The sequence below is a fragment of the Phyllostomus hastatus genome, unplaced genomic scaffold (assembly GCF_019186645.2).
Source record: "Phyllostomus hastatus isolate PE091 unplaced genomic scaffold, TTU_PhHast_1.1 phas_contig_57, whole genome shotgun sequence".
Taxonomy (NCBI): Eukaryota; Metazoa; Chordata; class Mammalia; order Chiroptera; family Phyllostomidae; genus Phyllostomus; species Phyllostomus hastatus.
In genome coordinates this window covers 393,675-412,014 of record NW_025333912.1, presented here as the reverse complement: position 1 = coordinate 412,014, position 18,340 = coordinate 393,675, and the positions used below count along the sequence as shown (strand labels likewise).

General features: G+C 36.1%; 1 protein-coding gene across 3 annotated transcripts in view; it reads left to right on the top strand.

Annotated features, from left to right (window-relative positions):
- The first annotated feature begins 489 nt into the window (after nt 1-489).
- The window catches only part of SF3B1 (splicing factor 3b subunit 1), a 34,950-nt gene continuing 17,099 nt past the window's right edge, over nt 490-18,340 (top strand). For 2 of the 3 annotated variants that reach the window (XR_006786704.1, XM_045847676.1), the window contains exons 1-6: nt 490-595; nt 11,790-11,956; nt 13,691-13,795; nt 14,210-14,324; nt 16,163-16,242; nt 17,510-17,680. Coding sequence is in view for 1 of the 3 variants with exons in the window: in XM_045847676.1 (XP_045703632.1) it covers nt 568-595; nt 11,790-11,956; nt 13,691-13,795; nt 14,210-14,324; nt 16,163-16,242; nt 17,510-17,680 (666 nt within the window). In the remaining 2 variants the exon portion in view is untranslated. Of the gene's footprint in view, nt 596-11,789; nt 11,957-13,690; nt 13,796-14,209; nt 14,325-15,801; nt 15,858-16,162; nt 16,243-17,509; nt 17,681-18,340 lie in introns of those variants that run through there. The other variant, XR_006786705.1, reaches the window with a different exon arrangement.

The following is an 18,340-nucleotide window of genomic DNA, read 5'->3' as shown; positions in this document are numbered from 1 at the left end:
TCTGAGAGGTTCTGTTGTGTTTGGGAATATGTTGTAAACAAAACTCCTACCCAAATTATAAGTAATTACTTTTAAAAAGACGACCTTGAATTATAGCGCGAAGGATGAGACTTTCCAGAACTAAGTACTGCACCAGCTGAGACAGATTCTAGTTTGTCTGATTCCCAGACGCCTTCCCGGGAATTTGGACAAAGCGGATAGAAGGTCCGAGGTTTTTTCCAAACCTGAAAGCTGTTTCCTGCAGTGACTGCATTTAACTGACCTCGTGGATTCCATTTTAACCCACCGCAAACTTATTCACTAAAAGGCAATGCGGCTTATTCAGGCAGTCCTTTCCTGGATCGCCACGAAAACAGTCTCAGGTCCCAATTCTGGCTCCGCCCCCCCACCCACAATGCACCCCTCTATTCAATGTAGGTAGCTGCTTTGTCACGTGTCACTCCACGAAGCGCGTTCCCGCTTAGCTCATGCGCAGAGATCACCCCACATCTATTTTTCTCCGTGGCAGCGGGGACGAGCGGAAGTTCTTGGGAGCGCCAGTTCCGTCTGTGTGTTCGAGTGGACAAAATGGCGAAGATCGCCAAGACTCACGAAGGTAAGCGGTTTTTTGCTAGTTACATGTCTTTCCAGCTGCCCAGCGTGCTAAAAGTCTGTCTTTATGGGTTTCTGCCTCTTTCTGTGGTTTCTTTAGTGGGGGCCGAGCTCTCGCTTCAGAGCCACGGTCGTTTCCTCCCCGCCAGCCGCGCAGGCCACTGCCCCGCGTAATGGCGTCCTACTTTTACACCCCCGACAGGCTCTTTGTTCCGTGTTTGGGTGCTGCTACTTCAGCGTTGCTTCTCTTCTCTGACCGTGGGGCCTTGTTTAAACGGCTCGCTAAGGAGGATTTTAGGACAGGGGATCGAGAAAAGGGCGTGGAAGCAAAGTCTCACTTGTCTCTAGGAACTGTCGTTGGCATAGTTTGTGCATAGGAGGGGGAGTCAGAAAAACAACTGAGATACGGCACCGCTTTTCGGGCAGCCCTAAATCGAGTTTAGTCAAACCGAGGCCTATTACTTTTAACCTTAGTCAATTTGTGTCTTCAGGCGTTTAAGATAACTTTTTTTTTTGGTACGAAATGATTTGGGAATAAATCCCCCCTCCTTTGATTAGCTTTAGTATAATCTTTTTCTTTGGAGACTGATTATCTTTGGAAACTAATAAAAAGGGAAAGACACTTATTAAAGGACAAACTTTCGAGGTAGTTGATCGTTTTATGGAATAGGCGTATGCAAAATAAAGAAAATGTTGGGAATAGGCTAGAGTTCATTAGGGAGTATCCAGAAATGACAGGAAATAGGGTCACTTTTTAGAAAAGATGAGGCATGGGGAATTGGAGCTGCAGTCCTTGTTCTCTGACTTGGAATCTGAAATTTCCATCAAACACGAGGTTTCCAAGAGAATCACTTATTTCACACGTCGTTTCTGGGTACCTGGCTGGATATTAGTATGTGAGAGGTAATAATGACTAAGGCTATCAAAAGTTTTACAGTCCACTGGGGAAACTTGTGTATACATTTTCGTTGTTTTACAAGGCAAATTAATGCTTAAATAGAAGTATAAGCAGTGTGTTCTGGGAACCTGGGTAACGGAGTAATTAATTTATGCCTAGAACTATTTCATAGAGGCGGTGACTTGTCCTTAGTCAAAAGGATCATCTGTTTTAAATTAAGGGAGGACATTTGAGCCAGATAGAGCATCTTGTAACTACTCAGGGAGTCGTGAAAGGTGTTGGGATAGTGCCCTGTGTTAGGAAAAAAGTATATGAATCTGGAAAGATTGATTAGGACCAGAATGTGAATGGCATTGAATACTTGTGTCACCTGAAGGAACTGAAGTTCAGCTTTTTGCTATTTATGAAACATGCTAATGAGTTAGTTGACAGTGACTTGAATATTTTTAATGTTAGGTATTTAAACTTTAAACACTGTTTTAACCTAGAAGTGTTTATAGGTACTTATTTTTCTGTCTTTGGACTATCTCAATCATTCCTTTTGCAAAATAATTAGAAAATATAAAGATGTTGCTATTTTTCATTCAGGAGATTATTCATTTGGGACATTTTATGTCTTTGATTACTTGTTTATTGGTATCTTCATAATAAGGTACTCTTGGACAGGAAATGAAAGTTCTGATCAGTTTTCCTGCATGTTAGAAACCCAGTTAAAAGCTTTGGGCTATAGAAGATTGAAATTCATTGGCCAAAATTGCTATTTTATTTGGGTTTATGCTTTTAACTGATGCCATATTAGAACATTCAGTTTACCATCTGAGCACTGTCTGCGTAAAAGACACTGTTCATCACGGGCGTATAGACAAAGTGGTAAATGTTTAGTAGAAATAAACAGTATTTACAGTTTCTTGGTCCCTTATTGTCATTTCCATGGAGAACTTCGGTCTTTCATGGCCCCTCTCTGTTTTCACTTCAAGCTATCTCTGATAACCTGGAGCAGAATTAGGTGTGTGTGTTTTTTGTTTGTTTTTAATGGTAGCTACTACAGCACTGTAAATCTTTATTATATTACTTAGAGTGTTCTATTGTGTTAAAGTTTTCTTTTTTTACTCTGAGATTGTTGTGTGCAAGAGCTGTACCTTAGTATCCTCCAATACCTGGTGCATAATGGGTGCTGAATATTTTATCAACATTTATTGAGATTAATTTGTACTGGAATTATTAAAGGGGTTTTACAGAAAGGGGGCACTTGCAGTGACCTTTGAATGATTGAGTAGACTTGGACATACTCGTTTGGCTGCGATAAGTGGGATGTTATTGGAAACCTCTAGCGGAGAGGAAGAAGTGTTACATTAGCATCAGATTAGGGAAGCCTTTGAATGCTGAGCTAGGTTTGACTCTGGCTTTCCAATGTCTACGGAAGTGCCCTCCTTCTCCTCCCAGGTAAGAAGTTAATTTCTGTATTTTAGGAAAGTGATTGGTTGCAGTATCAAGGATGACTTACAGGGAATAAGAACAACCATTCTTCCTTAAGTAGTTGAGGTAGTTGAGAGAGAACTTGAATCTGAGTCTCACTGGAACCACTTTTTAAATGTGTAATGTATTTGTAACTTTTTTTTTTAGATTTTTTAAAAGTTATTTTTAGAGAGGGAGGAAGGGAAGGGGGTATGAGAAACATCTCATATGCTCTCAGATGCTCTCTCACTCCCCCTGGCCTGCAAACTCGTGACCTTTGGGTTTGTAGGAGGAAGCCCAACCCATTGAGCCACACCAGTCAGGGCCATGTTTTAAGTTTTGGTTTCGAGTTGCCTATCATCCTGTTGTTTAAGTAAGATTATACAATCTTTTCATCCTAAATAATGTTGCTGGTAAAGACATTTCTTTATTATACAGTACCTTCTTAATTTATTTTTACTCGATTACTTTTTAAAAGATTTCATTTCTTCTTAGAGGGGAAAGGGGTAAGAAACATCAATGTGTGGAAGAACCATTTGGCTGTGACACTGGTCAGAGCATTTTATTTTTATTTTTTATATTTTTTATCTTCACCTGAGGAAATGCTTATTGATTTGAGAGGGGTGGGGAGAGAAACATGGATTGCCCTTCGCACATGACGGAACCTGCAACCCAGGTGTGTGCCCTGGCTGGGAATAAAACCCACAACCTTTTGGTTAAGGGGACTGCCATCAAACCAACTGAGCCACACCAGCCAGGATGTGTTGCATCAGTAGTTTGTACTTGAGATTTGTGAGGTAAATAATACTATATTTAAACTGGAGTGTAGTTTATTGTTGTACCTTCCTATGTGGTTCTTCTCACAGGCTGTTACTTCCCATCATGAGCCAAACTGATAATTTTTTTCCTCACTGTCCTGTTGTTTTTAATATTTCCATTAGGATCAGCCCTTAACATACTTTTTAACCAACCTGATTATTTTTACCTTGGCAGTGTGGCTTATGCTTTCCGGTACTGAAATATAAAGAAAGCTAAGCTTATTCAAATGAAATGTAATCTTTTGGACCTTTCTACATGTTAGATTGTATCAAATGTGTACAATTATTAGTGTACATAATCTTACTATCCAGCAGTTCTTTAGATATTGCTGATTTTGGCAAAGGAGGGAACACTTGTTTTGGAAAGAGGAAAATGGATTATCCAAAAATTCCCTTGGTTTGTTTTGCCACTATTCCTTGAATAGATTTTTGGCATCACAAAGCTGAAAAGTTTTTTTCCCCTAATTATTTGTTTGCAGAATGGCTGGAATAGTTATTTTATTTTTCTGCATTTTCAGAGATTTTTATTTTCCTGTGTTAAGATAGTTACTGCTTTGTAGACTTTTTCTTTGTTCTTTTTTTTTTTTTTTTAAGAGAGAGAGGAAGGGAGGGAGAAAGCATCAGTGTGAGAAACATTGATTCGTTGGCTTCCATATGCACCCAGCACCCACACGAGGGACCAAACCTGCAAGCCAGGTGTGTGCCCTGACTGGATTGAGAATCAAACCAGTGACCTTTCAGGATGATGCCCAACCAACTGAGCCACACTGGCTGGGGCTTTGTAGACCTCAGTATGAAAAAAATAAAAAGGTAAAAAGGTTGCTTAAAGATTTTTAAAGAGATTTTTTCTTTACGGTTTTTAGGAACTCACTGTATTTTTGAGACAATAAGACGTACTCCCCCTCCCCCAATTTGGGAGGAATAATGGTTGTTAATGCTGCTGTTGAGTTCTGTTTACATTTACATTGGTGGAATATTACATTATTTATGTTACTAAATATTTTACCACATTTTTTGTGCTTCAAAATTTTCTTCCTATTTTCCTCTAAAGCCTAAATGTGTCATATGGTCCGAAAAATACGGGTAATATTAATCAGGAGTTGATTGTTTCGGAATTGATATCTGTAGTATTAAGTACAATAATTTACCAATATAGTTGGCCTGTTGAGGTTTTGTTGAAGGAAAAGGCTGAGAGGTGGGGTATTTTTCTGGATGTCTTTTAGAAGTCTCATATTTGAGAAATCTTTGCTCACTGCTTGCTTCTGGCTGGTGTAGAATAGATCAGTCACACTTTTGGACTCAGACTAAAGGTTTCAGTGAATAGTCAACATCCAAAAGCTGTGTGCCTCTGTAATATGTAATGAACAGTGATTAAAAGCTTACAAATAATCTAAATTAAAAAATGAGGAATAAAATTTCATCAAAGAAGAGGAAATGCTACAAGCTAGACTTAACAATATCTGAGGCATAGAAATAAAAGGCACAGAAGGGGGAACCAGGAGAGGGACAAATTTGGTTGTATAAGTTGTGCCCAGTGGTGGTTAATCTCATAATTTACTTATGTCTTAGTTTAGAATGCATATAGTAGGTAAGGTGTTCCCCATCTTTTCAAAGACCTCCAGTTCTATGGTACTATCTTTTGATGTCAGACTGAACTCGCAGATAAAACATTTGATGTATTTATAATAAAGTTGCAATTTTAATATTTATCACATTTTCCTGGTAATATTAGTAATTTATCAGTAATATAAGTAATTTCTAAGTAAATGAAAAGTGGCAGTAATTTTTTGAATGAACTCATTTTTTGAATGAGTTTTTTCATTCAAAAACTTGCAAGTAAAGTAATACAGTAATAATACAAGTAATGTTAAAACTAACAGTAATTTTTAAGTAAATGAAAAATGGTAATTTTTGAATGAATTGAGATTTCAAATGGTCTGACTCACAGATTTATTAATTTACACTTAATGTCTACTAGCGAAATGTGTGTTCTCTGGTAGTTGAAAATATTCCTAAGATCAGAATTCCCCTCCAAAAATAGGGAAATTACAATTGAATGGCATTTCTTTTCTGTGATCATTGGAACAAATACAGTTTTTAAAATGTATGTTTTTTATCTTAACATTTAGAAGATTTTTACCTTATCTAATCAATTAACAAGATTAGTAAGGCCAGAAAAGTGAAAAAAATGACAGATTCAGAGTTGGAACTTTTGAGGTTGAAGGTACTCTATAAAAGAGCTAAATTTTTTTGTTTATGTGTAGCAGAGGACTCCATTTCAGAGGAGAGAGAGCATTTACTTTTTGTTGCATTGTGGTCAGAAGTCTTGGTTTCAAGGGACTAGAAAAAAGAACCCAAGAATGAGAAAAAGGGGCAAAGCTTGAGAAAACGATGCTTAATTTTTTCAACTTTATATTGATAACTGTAAATATATGCAAACTAGAATAGTGAAATGAACCCCCCATGTTGCACCCATCACCTAACTTCAAAAGTTATAAACTTAGGGCCTGCCCTGGCTGGTGTGGCTCAATGGATTGAGTGCTGGCCTGCGAACCAGAGGGTTGCCAGTTCCATTCCCAGTCAGGGCACGTGCCTGGGTTGCAGGCCAGGTCCCCAGTGGGGGGCATTCGAGATAAAACCACACATTGATGTTTCTCTCCCTTTCTTTCTCACTCCCTTCCCCTCTTTCTAAAAACAAATAAAAAAAAATCTTAGGGCTGATTTTGTTTAATCTGTATACTGGTCCCTTCTATCCTTCCTGTTACTGTGAAGCAAATTCCAGATGTATCATTTTATCTGTACACTTTTCAGTGTATATCTCTAAAATTTTATTGCAACTAATATTTAATATTAATAAATATTTCAGCGTTGAATTTTGCTAATTGCCTTATAAACATTTTTTTTCCAGTTTGTTTGAGTCGTTACAAATAAAGTCTGTATATGGTGAACAGCCTTAAATCTTCATGTTCCACCTCCATCTCTTTTTTCTTTTTCCTTGTAACTCATTTGTTGCAGTACCTTTTATCCTGTAGAATTTCCCAGTCTGGAGAGAAAAGCAAGAGCAATAAAAACATCCAGGATTACTTCCATAGCCTCTCCTACCACTTCAGCTGCAATCAAGATGTTGGGAGGCCTTACAGCAAGGGAAGCCTCAAGAAAAATTACTGGCTTTAGGAATGTATTTAGTTCTGGAATCATACTTCACGTTTAGGCTGGACTAGCTATGGCAAGGAAATGTAACAGGACTTGCAAATTCAGATGCTCTCCCATTGTAATTTTAACAGCCATGAATATACTCTGCAGTTTTCTAACAAGCTTAACTTCCAGTTGAAATGGTTTTGTATGAGGAGTCCCAGTGATACATGCATCTCAGAATACCAATTTAAGAAGAACCACACCCATGACAATTTACCCCCAAGGTTTTTCCTTGAGTGAGGCTCTTTGGTAAATGTAAGTCTGATGCTAAACTAGTATTTTGATTGCTGGTCTAAGACTTTTTAAAACGACTTTCAGACTATTCCAGCTCTGGGGATTTGAAGGACTACCCATAACTTCAGTTTTAGGATTCCAAATCTACTGTCAAGATAGAGAATCCCTGCTTTCTTTTTAAGTGTTTAGCGTCATCAGTAACCAAGAGTCCTACCATTTTCCCCTCCCCCAACTTTATACTAAAGATGGAGGGTGGGGGGGAATAGAAGTAAGGCCTTCATCCAGAAAATAGGATAATTTACAAATCCACATTAATTATATCTACCTCCAGACATTCTTTTCTTTAACACAATGAAACAAATTTACTAATCTCACCTCAGTTTTTCATTTTACTTGTTTTGTTAATCTCTCCATTTCATCTCAAACTTACTCTTCCTCTGTTGTACATAATGTTACATTTCTCCTTTGCACATCAAAAGGACTAAGGTTTTTACAGCATTAAACATATACTTTTGATAAGATGCAGCAGTCCTGTTCCTAGGTTTTTACCCAAGTGATGTTAAAACTTACATTCTTATGAAAACCTGTACATGAATGTTTGCCGCAGCCTTATTGGGAATCTACAAACCTGAATGGCTCTAAAGAGAGTGGATCAACACAGTGTAGTACAATATAATACTACTTGGTAGTAGACAGGCACAGATTATTGACACACAAAACAACAGCAAGACTGAAATGTTCTTGGGTTCAGATGGACTAGAGCACCAGCTTTTGGCAGTCAATCCTTTGTGTGACCACTAGGAGGTCCTAGTCTCTTGTCCAGTCAGTACTAGCAGATAGTATCCATTTTTATTTTTCACACTTGAATGTCTCAAACTAGAGGGAGTCTATAAATTTGAAAGGGAATAGGTGGGAACAGAGGACTTACGTTGATTATAATTGAAGTAGGGAAAGATTGACGTGAACATTTCCTTTCTCTGCCCCCTTAAGTCTTTTATTTAATATGTTGGTCCTCTGGTTATTCCTTTTAGTACGTTCTCATTTCTTTTTTATATTTGGCAACACATTTTATGTATTGATCATTTGTTGTCTGAAATTATCTATTTGCTCATTTTTAGTCAGTTTATATTTAAGAAAGTACAGAAAGTTCTGGCCCCCGTGGCTCGGTTGGTGTGTGCCCTGTACACTGCAAGTTCCCTGGTTGGATTTCTGGTCAGGGAACATACCTAGGTTGCCAGTTTGATCCCCTGTCCTCTGGGGTGCCAATGGAAGGCAGCTAATCAATGTTTCTCTCACTCTCCCCCTCCCCTGTCCCCCTTTCCTCTCCCCCTCCCCATCTCCCTCCTCTCTAAGAATCAATGTCTTTGAATGAGAAATTTTAAAAAGTGCAGGAATACCTGCATACCAGAAGCTATAATACATTGAGGTAGATTCGAAAATAAGGAGATAGAAGACAGCTTTGTCTTTATGAGATGTGAAACCTTTATAAAATTTGAAGCTATGGAATTTCATAAACCATTGCTGACACGGATGAGGGAGGGAAAAATTTGGAAAATTACTTTTAACGACTTCTACAGGTTGGAAATACATTTTTATTATGAAATAGTGGAACATACAGAAAGTGTAGGAAAAATACAATGAACACAGTGTAACCCATTGTCCAGCTTTAACGGTTCTTCTGAGTTTGTGGGATCTGTTGTCTGAACTTTGTGGATATTATATTTATGTAAATGTGCTATAGTTTACAATGCATAAACAAAACCCAGTTTTTATTCATAGTTTCAAGCAATACAGAAGTACTATACTTGTTTTGCATATAAACATTGAACTTATGAAACCTGTATACATTTTGTAATGACCTCCCCTCAGAATTAATTACCTATAAACAGCTGCCTAGCCCCAGAAGACTTTGAGCTAGGTAATTTTCTTGCTAAATTTTGATGTAATAGGACTCCATTCGTGATATACAGGGACTTGATATGAATACTAATTCAGTAATTGTATATCTTGGTAATTAGAAAATTCTGTTGCTAATCAGTAAGAACATTAAATCAGTAGGTAAAATTTAGTAGCTGAGGGTAGTTCTTGAATAAATGTATTATCCAAATAAACTAGATGCTGAAAACTTATAATGGAAAATTCTTTAGAAGGAAAATAAGCTGTGTGTGATGTACTGAGAGGAAAAAGCAAGCTACACAATGATAATGTATAGTATGATGCCATTTTTGTAAAACAATACCCCTTTCCTGTTTCTTTCTTGTATATGAGCTAGGAAAAAAGTGTAAAGTGAAGTTCAAAATTGGAAATTTTGTTAAGGGTGGACTGGGGCTGGAAATGAAGGTGTGAAGGGCCAATTATGAGTTTTCCAGGGTGTTAATAATGCAGAAATCTTAAGTTGGAGGTTCTGACTTATTATTATAACAGGTGCTTCAAATGATTGCTATAGAAGCAGGCTTGCAGACTATCTGGCTGGCCTAATTCACCCGCTTGTGTTTACTGCTTGGACTTGATGGCAGTAGCATTTATGGTGCTTTAGAAAGAACCTATTTACTTAGAAGTGATATATGCACTTTGTGGTTTATAAACCAAGTCTCAGATACTTAAGAAATGGAAATGGACATAAAAGAAGAAAATGAAGAGTATTTACACTTTAGCCAGTTTTGCTAACCAACCTTCTTCTGTGTTCTGGGAGAAAAAGTCTCTGTGGGGTGTGGGCTGGGGGAGGAGGGAAGCAAATATGATTTTAAAACTAAAGAAAAAATACTTAAAAGAGAAAAAGTAGAGAGAGGAGTTAAATGAACCACCCAGCCCAGATGAGGATATCTGTGAGTAATTATGGTGGAGGTCCCAGACTGCTCGGGCTCCTCTAACAGTTTCCAGGGGAGCTATGCTGGAAAAATAACTGTGGAGATGGTGGTCCCATGATACGCTTAAGATATTGAGATCTAGTTATGCTGCTAGTTCAGTAGTAAATCTGTTACATTATTTTGAGTTTCTGACACTTGCTCCCACTCTAATGGGGAAATGTGACCCGTCTGTACCTTGGACTAGGAACTGTTACTACATTTTCTGCTTTAAACCACACCCACTTTGAGGAACTACAGAGGGTTTTCTAACTCTTAGGGTGGGGGTGATCATTCGCATCTTTTTTCTTTTGGATCCTTGCAAACTAGTAATGAGCTTTCTAAAATGTCTGGTATCAAGGGCTTAATTCAGTTGAAAGTAATGAGCTGGCAAAAATTGAAACTCTTATTTGTTAGGCTGCAGAAATTACTGGCAGTACAAATTTTGTTTCTTTCCAAACTTATGTATTATCCAGGTAATTAAAATGAAACATTAATTTGTAATTTAAAGTTTCCTGGTGTCAGGAAAGACTAAAAAAAGTTGGAAGATTGGTCTGAATTTGAAGGAGACTAAAGACATGACAATGAAATTCCATGCCTAGTTCCTGCTTGGATTGTGGACCAAATAAAACAGCTAGGAAAGGATGTAACTAGGACAATTAGGGAGATTTGAAGCTAGATTATATATTAGATGATAGCATTATTAACGTTTAACTTCTTGAGCATGTTAAATCTGTTGTGGTTATTTATATAGGAGAATGTCCTAGATCTGGAAACATGTGCTGAAATATTAGGAGTTTTAAATGGTTTAGAAAAGTTATGTACAAACATATTTCCTTTATCATTTACACAGTTGATGAATACAGATGAAGCATATGTGGGTGTTTATTGTATTATTTTAATTTTTCTAGTCTTGACAAAATTAAAAATTGAGAAGTTTGGGAAGCACTTGAGAGGAGTTGATACTTAATTCACCAAATGTGCATCTTCTGAAGTCTGACCTGTGGATATAACATGGTGCTTGTTGGAGGAGTGATACAATCATTTAAAAGAATCCTTTATGTTGTAGGAAGCAGACAAACAAGTTTAAGTAATGCATTAAGTAGAGAACCTTAATGCATTACTTAAAGAACCTTTCCTTGAAGGTAGATAGATATATTGGTTCCAGATCTCAGGCACTTAGTTGTTAAACTAAGAAGCGTTGTGGCAGTTGCAGCCAATTGTGTCGAGTTCTGATTTCCAGATTTAAGAATTTAGACATTTTTTATTGTTTCACTGTTCGCTGTTTAGGACATGACCTGGAAGCTTGTTGGGAGTACAGAAACTTAAGTCTGCTGCAGGCCTATTTTAACAAAATCTGTAGACAATTTTTTGCACATTCAAGTTTGAGAACCACTCTCTAGTACTGTTTTTACATTTCTGGTAGTGTTGATTTTAAATAAACTTGACTTGTTCTTGGTCCCTAGTCAACATCAACAATATTATTTTTTAAGTTGGAGAAAGCTTTAGAATTCAACAATAATTTAATAAAAATTGGTAACCTATTAATGTAAGAGTAATTTGTAGTTGATGAAATAGTAAGCATCTCCTCTGTATGTATTTTTTGTTGAAGTGGAGGAGCTGTATTAAATGTATTAAAAATCAATACTTTATATTTTAAAGTTTTTGTGCTTAGTATTTTGATAATACCTAGTAGGGAAATGTGTGAGCGCTCTTTGGAAAATGAAATTAAAGTCTGTGTTAACTTTGTTACAGATATCGAAGCACAGATTCGAGAAATCCAAGGCAAGAAGGCAGCTCTTGATGAAGCTCAAGGAGTGGGCCTTGATTCTACAGGTTATTATGACCAGGAAATATATGGTGGAAGTGATAGCAGATTTGCTGGATATGTGACATCAATTGCTGCAACTGAACTTGAAGATGTAAGTACAAAGTAGTATAAAGCATATGAGAGTCAAGCCCCCCCCCCCTTTTTTTTTTGATGGTAAGCAAGAAATATAAAGGAATTCTCTCTTTGAGTCATCTGGTTTAATCTGGGAGACATTTTGGAGATTGGGGGATCTTTCTTTTGGAGGATAAAACTGTTGAAAGTATTCTTTCTCTCTAAAGTTCAAAAACTTTTGAAAGCACTCAGTTCTGAATCTTTATGTTAAAGCTGATCTGTTTAGTAAAGCATCTGCAAGTCATTAACTGTTGCAAATTCCTGTTATCTATTGAGCTCTGTCTAGAGTAACCCATGTGAGAAGTGACTTTCTGTCGTTGTGACCTGATTTCTGACCTGATTTCTGACTTGTGCTTCGTGCTCTTTGTCCCCCCTTCCCTTGCCATTTTAATATGAATAGATTACTGCTTGTTACTGATATTAATGGGCTCTGCACCTGTTTCAGTTATTGTGGAGGATGACCACCTCTGATTTTGAAATATATCTTTTACAATGTTTTTATATATTCCACATAGCTCACATATTGTCAGATTATCTCAAACATCGAAATTTGGTGAAATAGCTATCCATTTTTGTGTGATTCAGTAACATTTTATTTATATAGATAAACTTGTTATTTTTGTTATATTCAAGCTATACTTTATTTTGTAGTTGGCACATTTTTAAAAAGTTTTTATTTATTTTTAGAGAGGATGGAAGGGAGGCAGAAAGCGGTAGAGGAACATCAACGTGGGAGAGAAACATTGATGGGTTGTATGTTTCATGCCCTCAACAGGAAACCAGACATGTGCCCTGTCTGGCAATCAAACTAGGAACCTTTTGGTTTGTAGGCTGGTGCTCAGTCCACTGAGCCACACCAGCCAGGGCTGTAATTGGCACATTTAAAAAAACTAAAACGTCCCAAAGATAAAAATTCTGGAAGCCAATCATACCTTCTGGTAAGAGACAGTGATGGCTGTGTATTGGAGAAACTCAGGGGCCATATAAGTGTTTCAAATTTTTTAAAAAGACTTTCAAAATTTATTTTTAGAAAAGAAGGGAGGGAGAAAGAGGCAAGAGAAACATCTGATCCACTGGCAACTGGGGACCTGGCCCACAACCCATGCATTTCCCTTGACTGGGAATCAAACCAGTGACCTTTCAGTTTGCAGGATGATGCCCAGCCCACTGGGCCACATCAGTCAGGGCACTTGTTTAATTTTTAAATGAGTGTTAAGATCTTGAGACTTACCACGGTTGAACTTCTACACTAGTAAAATAATGTAACATTTTTCTGTTTAAACGTACTACTTACATACATTTAAAATTGATTATATTCTACTTGTTTCTGTGGCTAAATCATGTTTCTTTTTTTAAAAAATGAGTTAAACGAGGAAACTGGAGAGTTTTAAATAGATTGTTTATAGTTTTCAAATTCGAAAAACAAATTTTATCATGCCTTCTATGAGAAAACAAAATGCTGAGATTTTTCTAGCTCATATCTACTTTTAATTGGCTTCCACAGAAAGCATTCCTTGTTTAATACTTCTAAAAGACTAAAAACTAAGTTTAATTTCTTTAATAGTGTTTTTTGAGTTGAAAACTTGTGTACAAGTTTATGAACAAGGGGTTCAGACATCACACTTAAGTCTTGATTTCATGTTGAATCTTAGTGTTTTCTAATTTTTGAATTCTGATGTTTTTTTAATGGGTTTTTGGGGACATTTCATTGCAGGATGATGATGACTACTCTTCATCTACAAGTTTGCTCGGTCAGAAGAAGCCAGGATATCATGCCCCTGTGGCATTGCTTAATGATATACCACAGTCAACGGAACAGGTGACTTTTTTTCTTTGTTAAATCCAGAATTTATTCAGCTAAAGAAAACTCAATTCCCATGGAAGCCTATTTTGAGTCATGTTATTAGAATGTTTTGAGGAGAATTGATTTTGGAAGAATTAGAAATAATACTTAGTTAATTTTATAAAGATAGTTTGTGAAGAATTGAACTATGGAAATACAGATGGATATTATCTCATTTCTGTATTATTTTTTTCATATTTATAAAATACAAAATATTTTATCAGTAGGCAGCTAAACATTTTACATGTTTTATAATCTGTTTTCTTTTAACTTTAATTTTAATCCTTGTTCAAGTACAGATTTCTCCTTATAATGTTCTGATTTTTGTTTATAGTACTCTGTTTGGTTATTTAATAAAGTAGGTATTAAATGAGACATAATTCTTTTCAGTATGATCCATTTGCGGAGCACCGACCTCCGAAGATTGCAGACCGAGAAGATGAATACAAAAAGCACAGGCGGACCATGATAATTTCCCCAGAACGTCTTGATCCTTTTGCAGATGGTAATTCTTTCCCACTTTTCTTTGAGTATTCACAAATTTGTTTGTATTAATTTGTCTTTAGCCCTTTGATTTTTTTTGGCATGCTTATGAATTTGCTTTTCTTTTAAAAACCCCCCTTATTATAGATGTATATAGATTTGGTTGAAGTCACAGATGCCATATTCTTCATCTTTATAATACAAGTTTTCTTTCCAGGTAGAAGGACAAGAAAATAATGAGCCAATGCCATAGAAACGCAAAGGGTTAAAGGTTTTTCTTTTACTTTTGTTTTGGGTACGCTTTCTATACTTGGAACAGATATGTTTTTCTGCTCAAAATACTTTCAAATTATTGAAAGTTTTCATTCCAAATCCTAGATTTTAGGATTATTGTTAACTTTTTAGAAACTGTTTCTCACATTAGAGCTCCCCTTATATTGCTCTAAATATAGTTTAGTAAATGCACCTCCTACTTTGCTTTAAGCATACTTAAAATTAAAACAAAAGTATGTATACAAAGACTTTGATATTTTTAATAGTTGGAGTTTGTTTTGCTAATTTTAGAGTGCAGGTCAGCACAAGGGGCATAGTGAGCCTGATGGAAGCTTTCCTCAGGTGAGTGAGTTTCAAAATCAAATTAGGTGCCTGTTCTTAAAATGAGATTCTGCTGCAGGTTTACAAATTAGACTTTCAGCCTGCATGAATTAGTAGGGATATTCTTTTTTTACTTGCATAATTGTAATTGATTTAAACATGTATGTCAGAATTCACAGGCCCATACTAACTGTCCTTAATTTCTTTCCTACAGCAGTACTGCTATATGCCAGTCCTGTCTGCATTCTTAAGGGTGCAGTTCAACACATCCTCTCTAGATTATGGTGAAAAAGTATTCCAAAGGAAGTCTTATCAGAGCTAGTGTCAGAAAGAATGACACTATCAATTGGGCATGATCTTCAGCATAGGAAATGTCTTAAGAATTTTACTATCTTCCTAAATTGTGTTGCTATACTACTGTATAGCTAATGATCACATTTCTGAAACGAAGTGTGCCTCTGTGAATCTTGTTATATACTGTTTGGGCTTCTTTAAGATATTTTGAAGTTTGAAAAACGAATATTGAAACTTTAACCAAGAGACTAACACATCTCTTTGTACACCACTTGTCTTGTGTGCATCATAATAACCGGTAGGAAGTAATATATTCAAGTAGTGTGTTTTCACTTGTAATTTATACTTTCTAAGAAAATAAAAATGTTTCTGGGTCAAGAAAACTTTATAAAGCATGAAGCCCTTTTTTAGTAACCTGACATGAGAATAAGATTATAGGTATATTTTTTAAAAGGAGATTTTCTAAACTGTAACTGTTTAGAACATTGTATGAAGAACTTACCTAGTTAATAGTTACTTGTAGTCAGGATTTTAACATCTTGCAACAGGTAATGTTTTGAATATAAATATCTTTCCAAAGTGTTACTAATGGTAAAGAGATAATTTTCTAGGCTTCTATTCTGCTGCTTGAAGTCAGAACTGCTGATGGAGACAAAGGCACGAAAGTGTACGTATTCCGGATTAGCAACCCAGGAACCCATCACTTCTGAAGACTAAACTGTGCTGTCATTTTGCTTTTATATGCATTAAAATATTTGTTTTAAACTGCTGTAGATATGTTTGTGTTCAAACAGGTTAAATTGATCAGCAAACTCAATAAAAAGTAAGATATATAATTATTAAAGTTTTCCATCAAAAAATAAATTAAATGATTATGGAATAACATAATACTAGAGCAGGGCAGATAAATCAATTGAACCTAATTACCTTTTATTTATTGTACACTTGTCCTGTTGCTGTTCTTTTCTGCAGGAGGGAAAACCCCTGATCCTAAAATGAATGCTAGGACTTACATGGATGTAATGCGGGAACAGCATTTGACTAAAGAAGAGGTATGAACCTAGTTTTATTTTAATGGTTGTGAAAGTAAAAAGTTGAGATTGAGAGACTTTTACATTTTCTTTTTATTTGCTGCACAAGTAATTCAGTAGTATTGATAAAAGTTAAGCTGACAAAAAAAAAACTTACCCAAAATTCTACCACCTTCCAAATTAAACTGTTCATTTTTCTAGACCCTTTTTAGTCCCTGGCCCGTTGGCCATGCTTATATACATAAGTACCGTTATTTTGGTATGTAGAATGTGCACTTTCTTCACCCAAATTTTTGAGGGAAAAATAAGGATGAGAGTTATACATGGGTATAATGATTACATTCCATGGGTATAATGTGCACAAAAACGTGGCTGTGCATTATACACGACAAAATATAGTATTTTCTTGTGAATACATGGGTGGGGAGGATTGATAATGTTTGTCTGAAGCCAGTGTTTAAGGGAAAGCCAAGTAGTGAAGTCATTCCTTGAAAAGCATCTAATTCTCCCATAGGATTGAGGTTGGGTATAGATGGAGAATTCCTCAGAATTCTTGCTGGTCTACAGAGATCACTTATTTTAATAGCGCCTATAACTTTATTATGAATAATATATAGTAAATTTGTTGTATGGATTAAGTGGGGTGATGGAACCCCTCTTGAAAAATCATAGGATAAATTAAATGCATTTGTTACGATGTTATATATAGTATTTACATAGCTATAATTTAAACATTCTTTTTAAAAAAAGATTTTATTCATTTTTAGAAAAGGGATGGGAAGAGGGAAACACCAGTGTGTATTTGCCTCCCCCCACCCCCACTGGGGCCCTGGCCTGCAACCCAGGCATGTACCCTGACTGGGAATCAAACCGGCGACCCTTTGGTTCATAGGCTAGCACTCAATCCACTGAGACACACCAGCCAGGACTAAACATTTTCACTTTTATATCTTGTTACCTAGTCTGAATTGCTATCTGAGATTTAAATAAAATTTTTCAGTGGAAGCATTTTGATTTGCCAGCAGTGACTGAAGATTTTCTTCACTAACTATAATAAAGTACAGTGCTCTGTGTTATACATTTTGTATTTGTTCATCTGTTGTGCAGAAAGATGTTGTATAGAACTGGAAATACAGAGAGGAGAGGGAAAAGAAGCAGGGACTATCCAGTAGCATAGAAAGGAGAGTGAATAAAGAGTAAAATGACATTAAATAGAAATGATTGTATTGATATAAAAATATATTGAAAATGTTTTAAAGGTACTCACTGCTTATTCACATGTTTTTAGAGAGAAATTAGGCAACAACTAGCAGAAAAAGCTAAAGCTGGAGAACTAAAAGTTGTCAATGGAGCAGCAGCATCCCAGCCTCCCTCAAAACGGAAACGGCGCTGGGATCAAACAGCTGATCAGACTCCTGGTGCCACTCCCAAGAAGCTGTCAAGTTGGGATCAAGCAGAGGTGATTTCATTTTATTTTTAATACTATTGTAATTTTTTTTGTCATAGGAAATGTATTAGTCTGCTCTCATAACATATCAGAATATCACAGATTGGGAGGCTTAAACAGACATGTATTTTCTCACAGTTCTGGAGGCTTGAAGACCAAGATCAAGGTGCCAACTGAAAATTGAGATTTTGAACAATATATGTGCTTTACTCACCTAATGGAAAATTCCCAACTCAGTAATATATAGAATCTTTTTAAATATAAAAATATCGATTCTTAAATTTAATCTGGTATTTATGGAAAATTGCAAACAAAGCTAGCTAGAACTCTTATGTTGGATAGAAGAGTATCCAATTTTAAAGCAAATACATAAAAGTATACTGTTACAAACCTACAGCAGAGGTGTCCAACCCGTGGCCCAGGATGGCTATGAATGCAGCCCAATACAAAATCGTGAATTTACTTAAAACTTTGAGATTTTTTTGTTATTAAATGTCACAGTGTATTTAATATGTGACCCAAGACATCTTTTTTTTCTTTGTGCCCAGAGAGATGCCAAAAAGTTAGACACCCCTGCTCTAGTATATTTATGAGTCATAATTTAAACACAAATTTCGTTTTTCTTAAACTAAATCACCTACTGTTTTGATATGGCATTGTCTGCACTGTGCA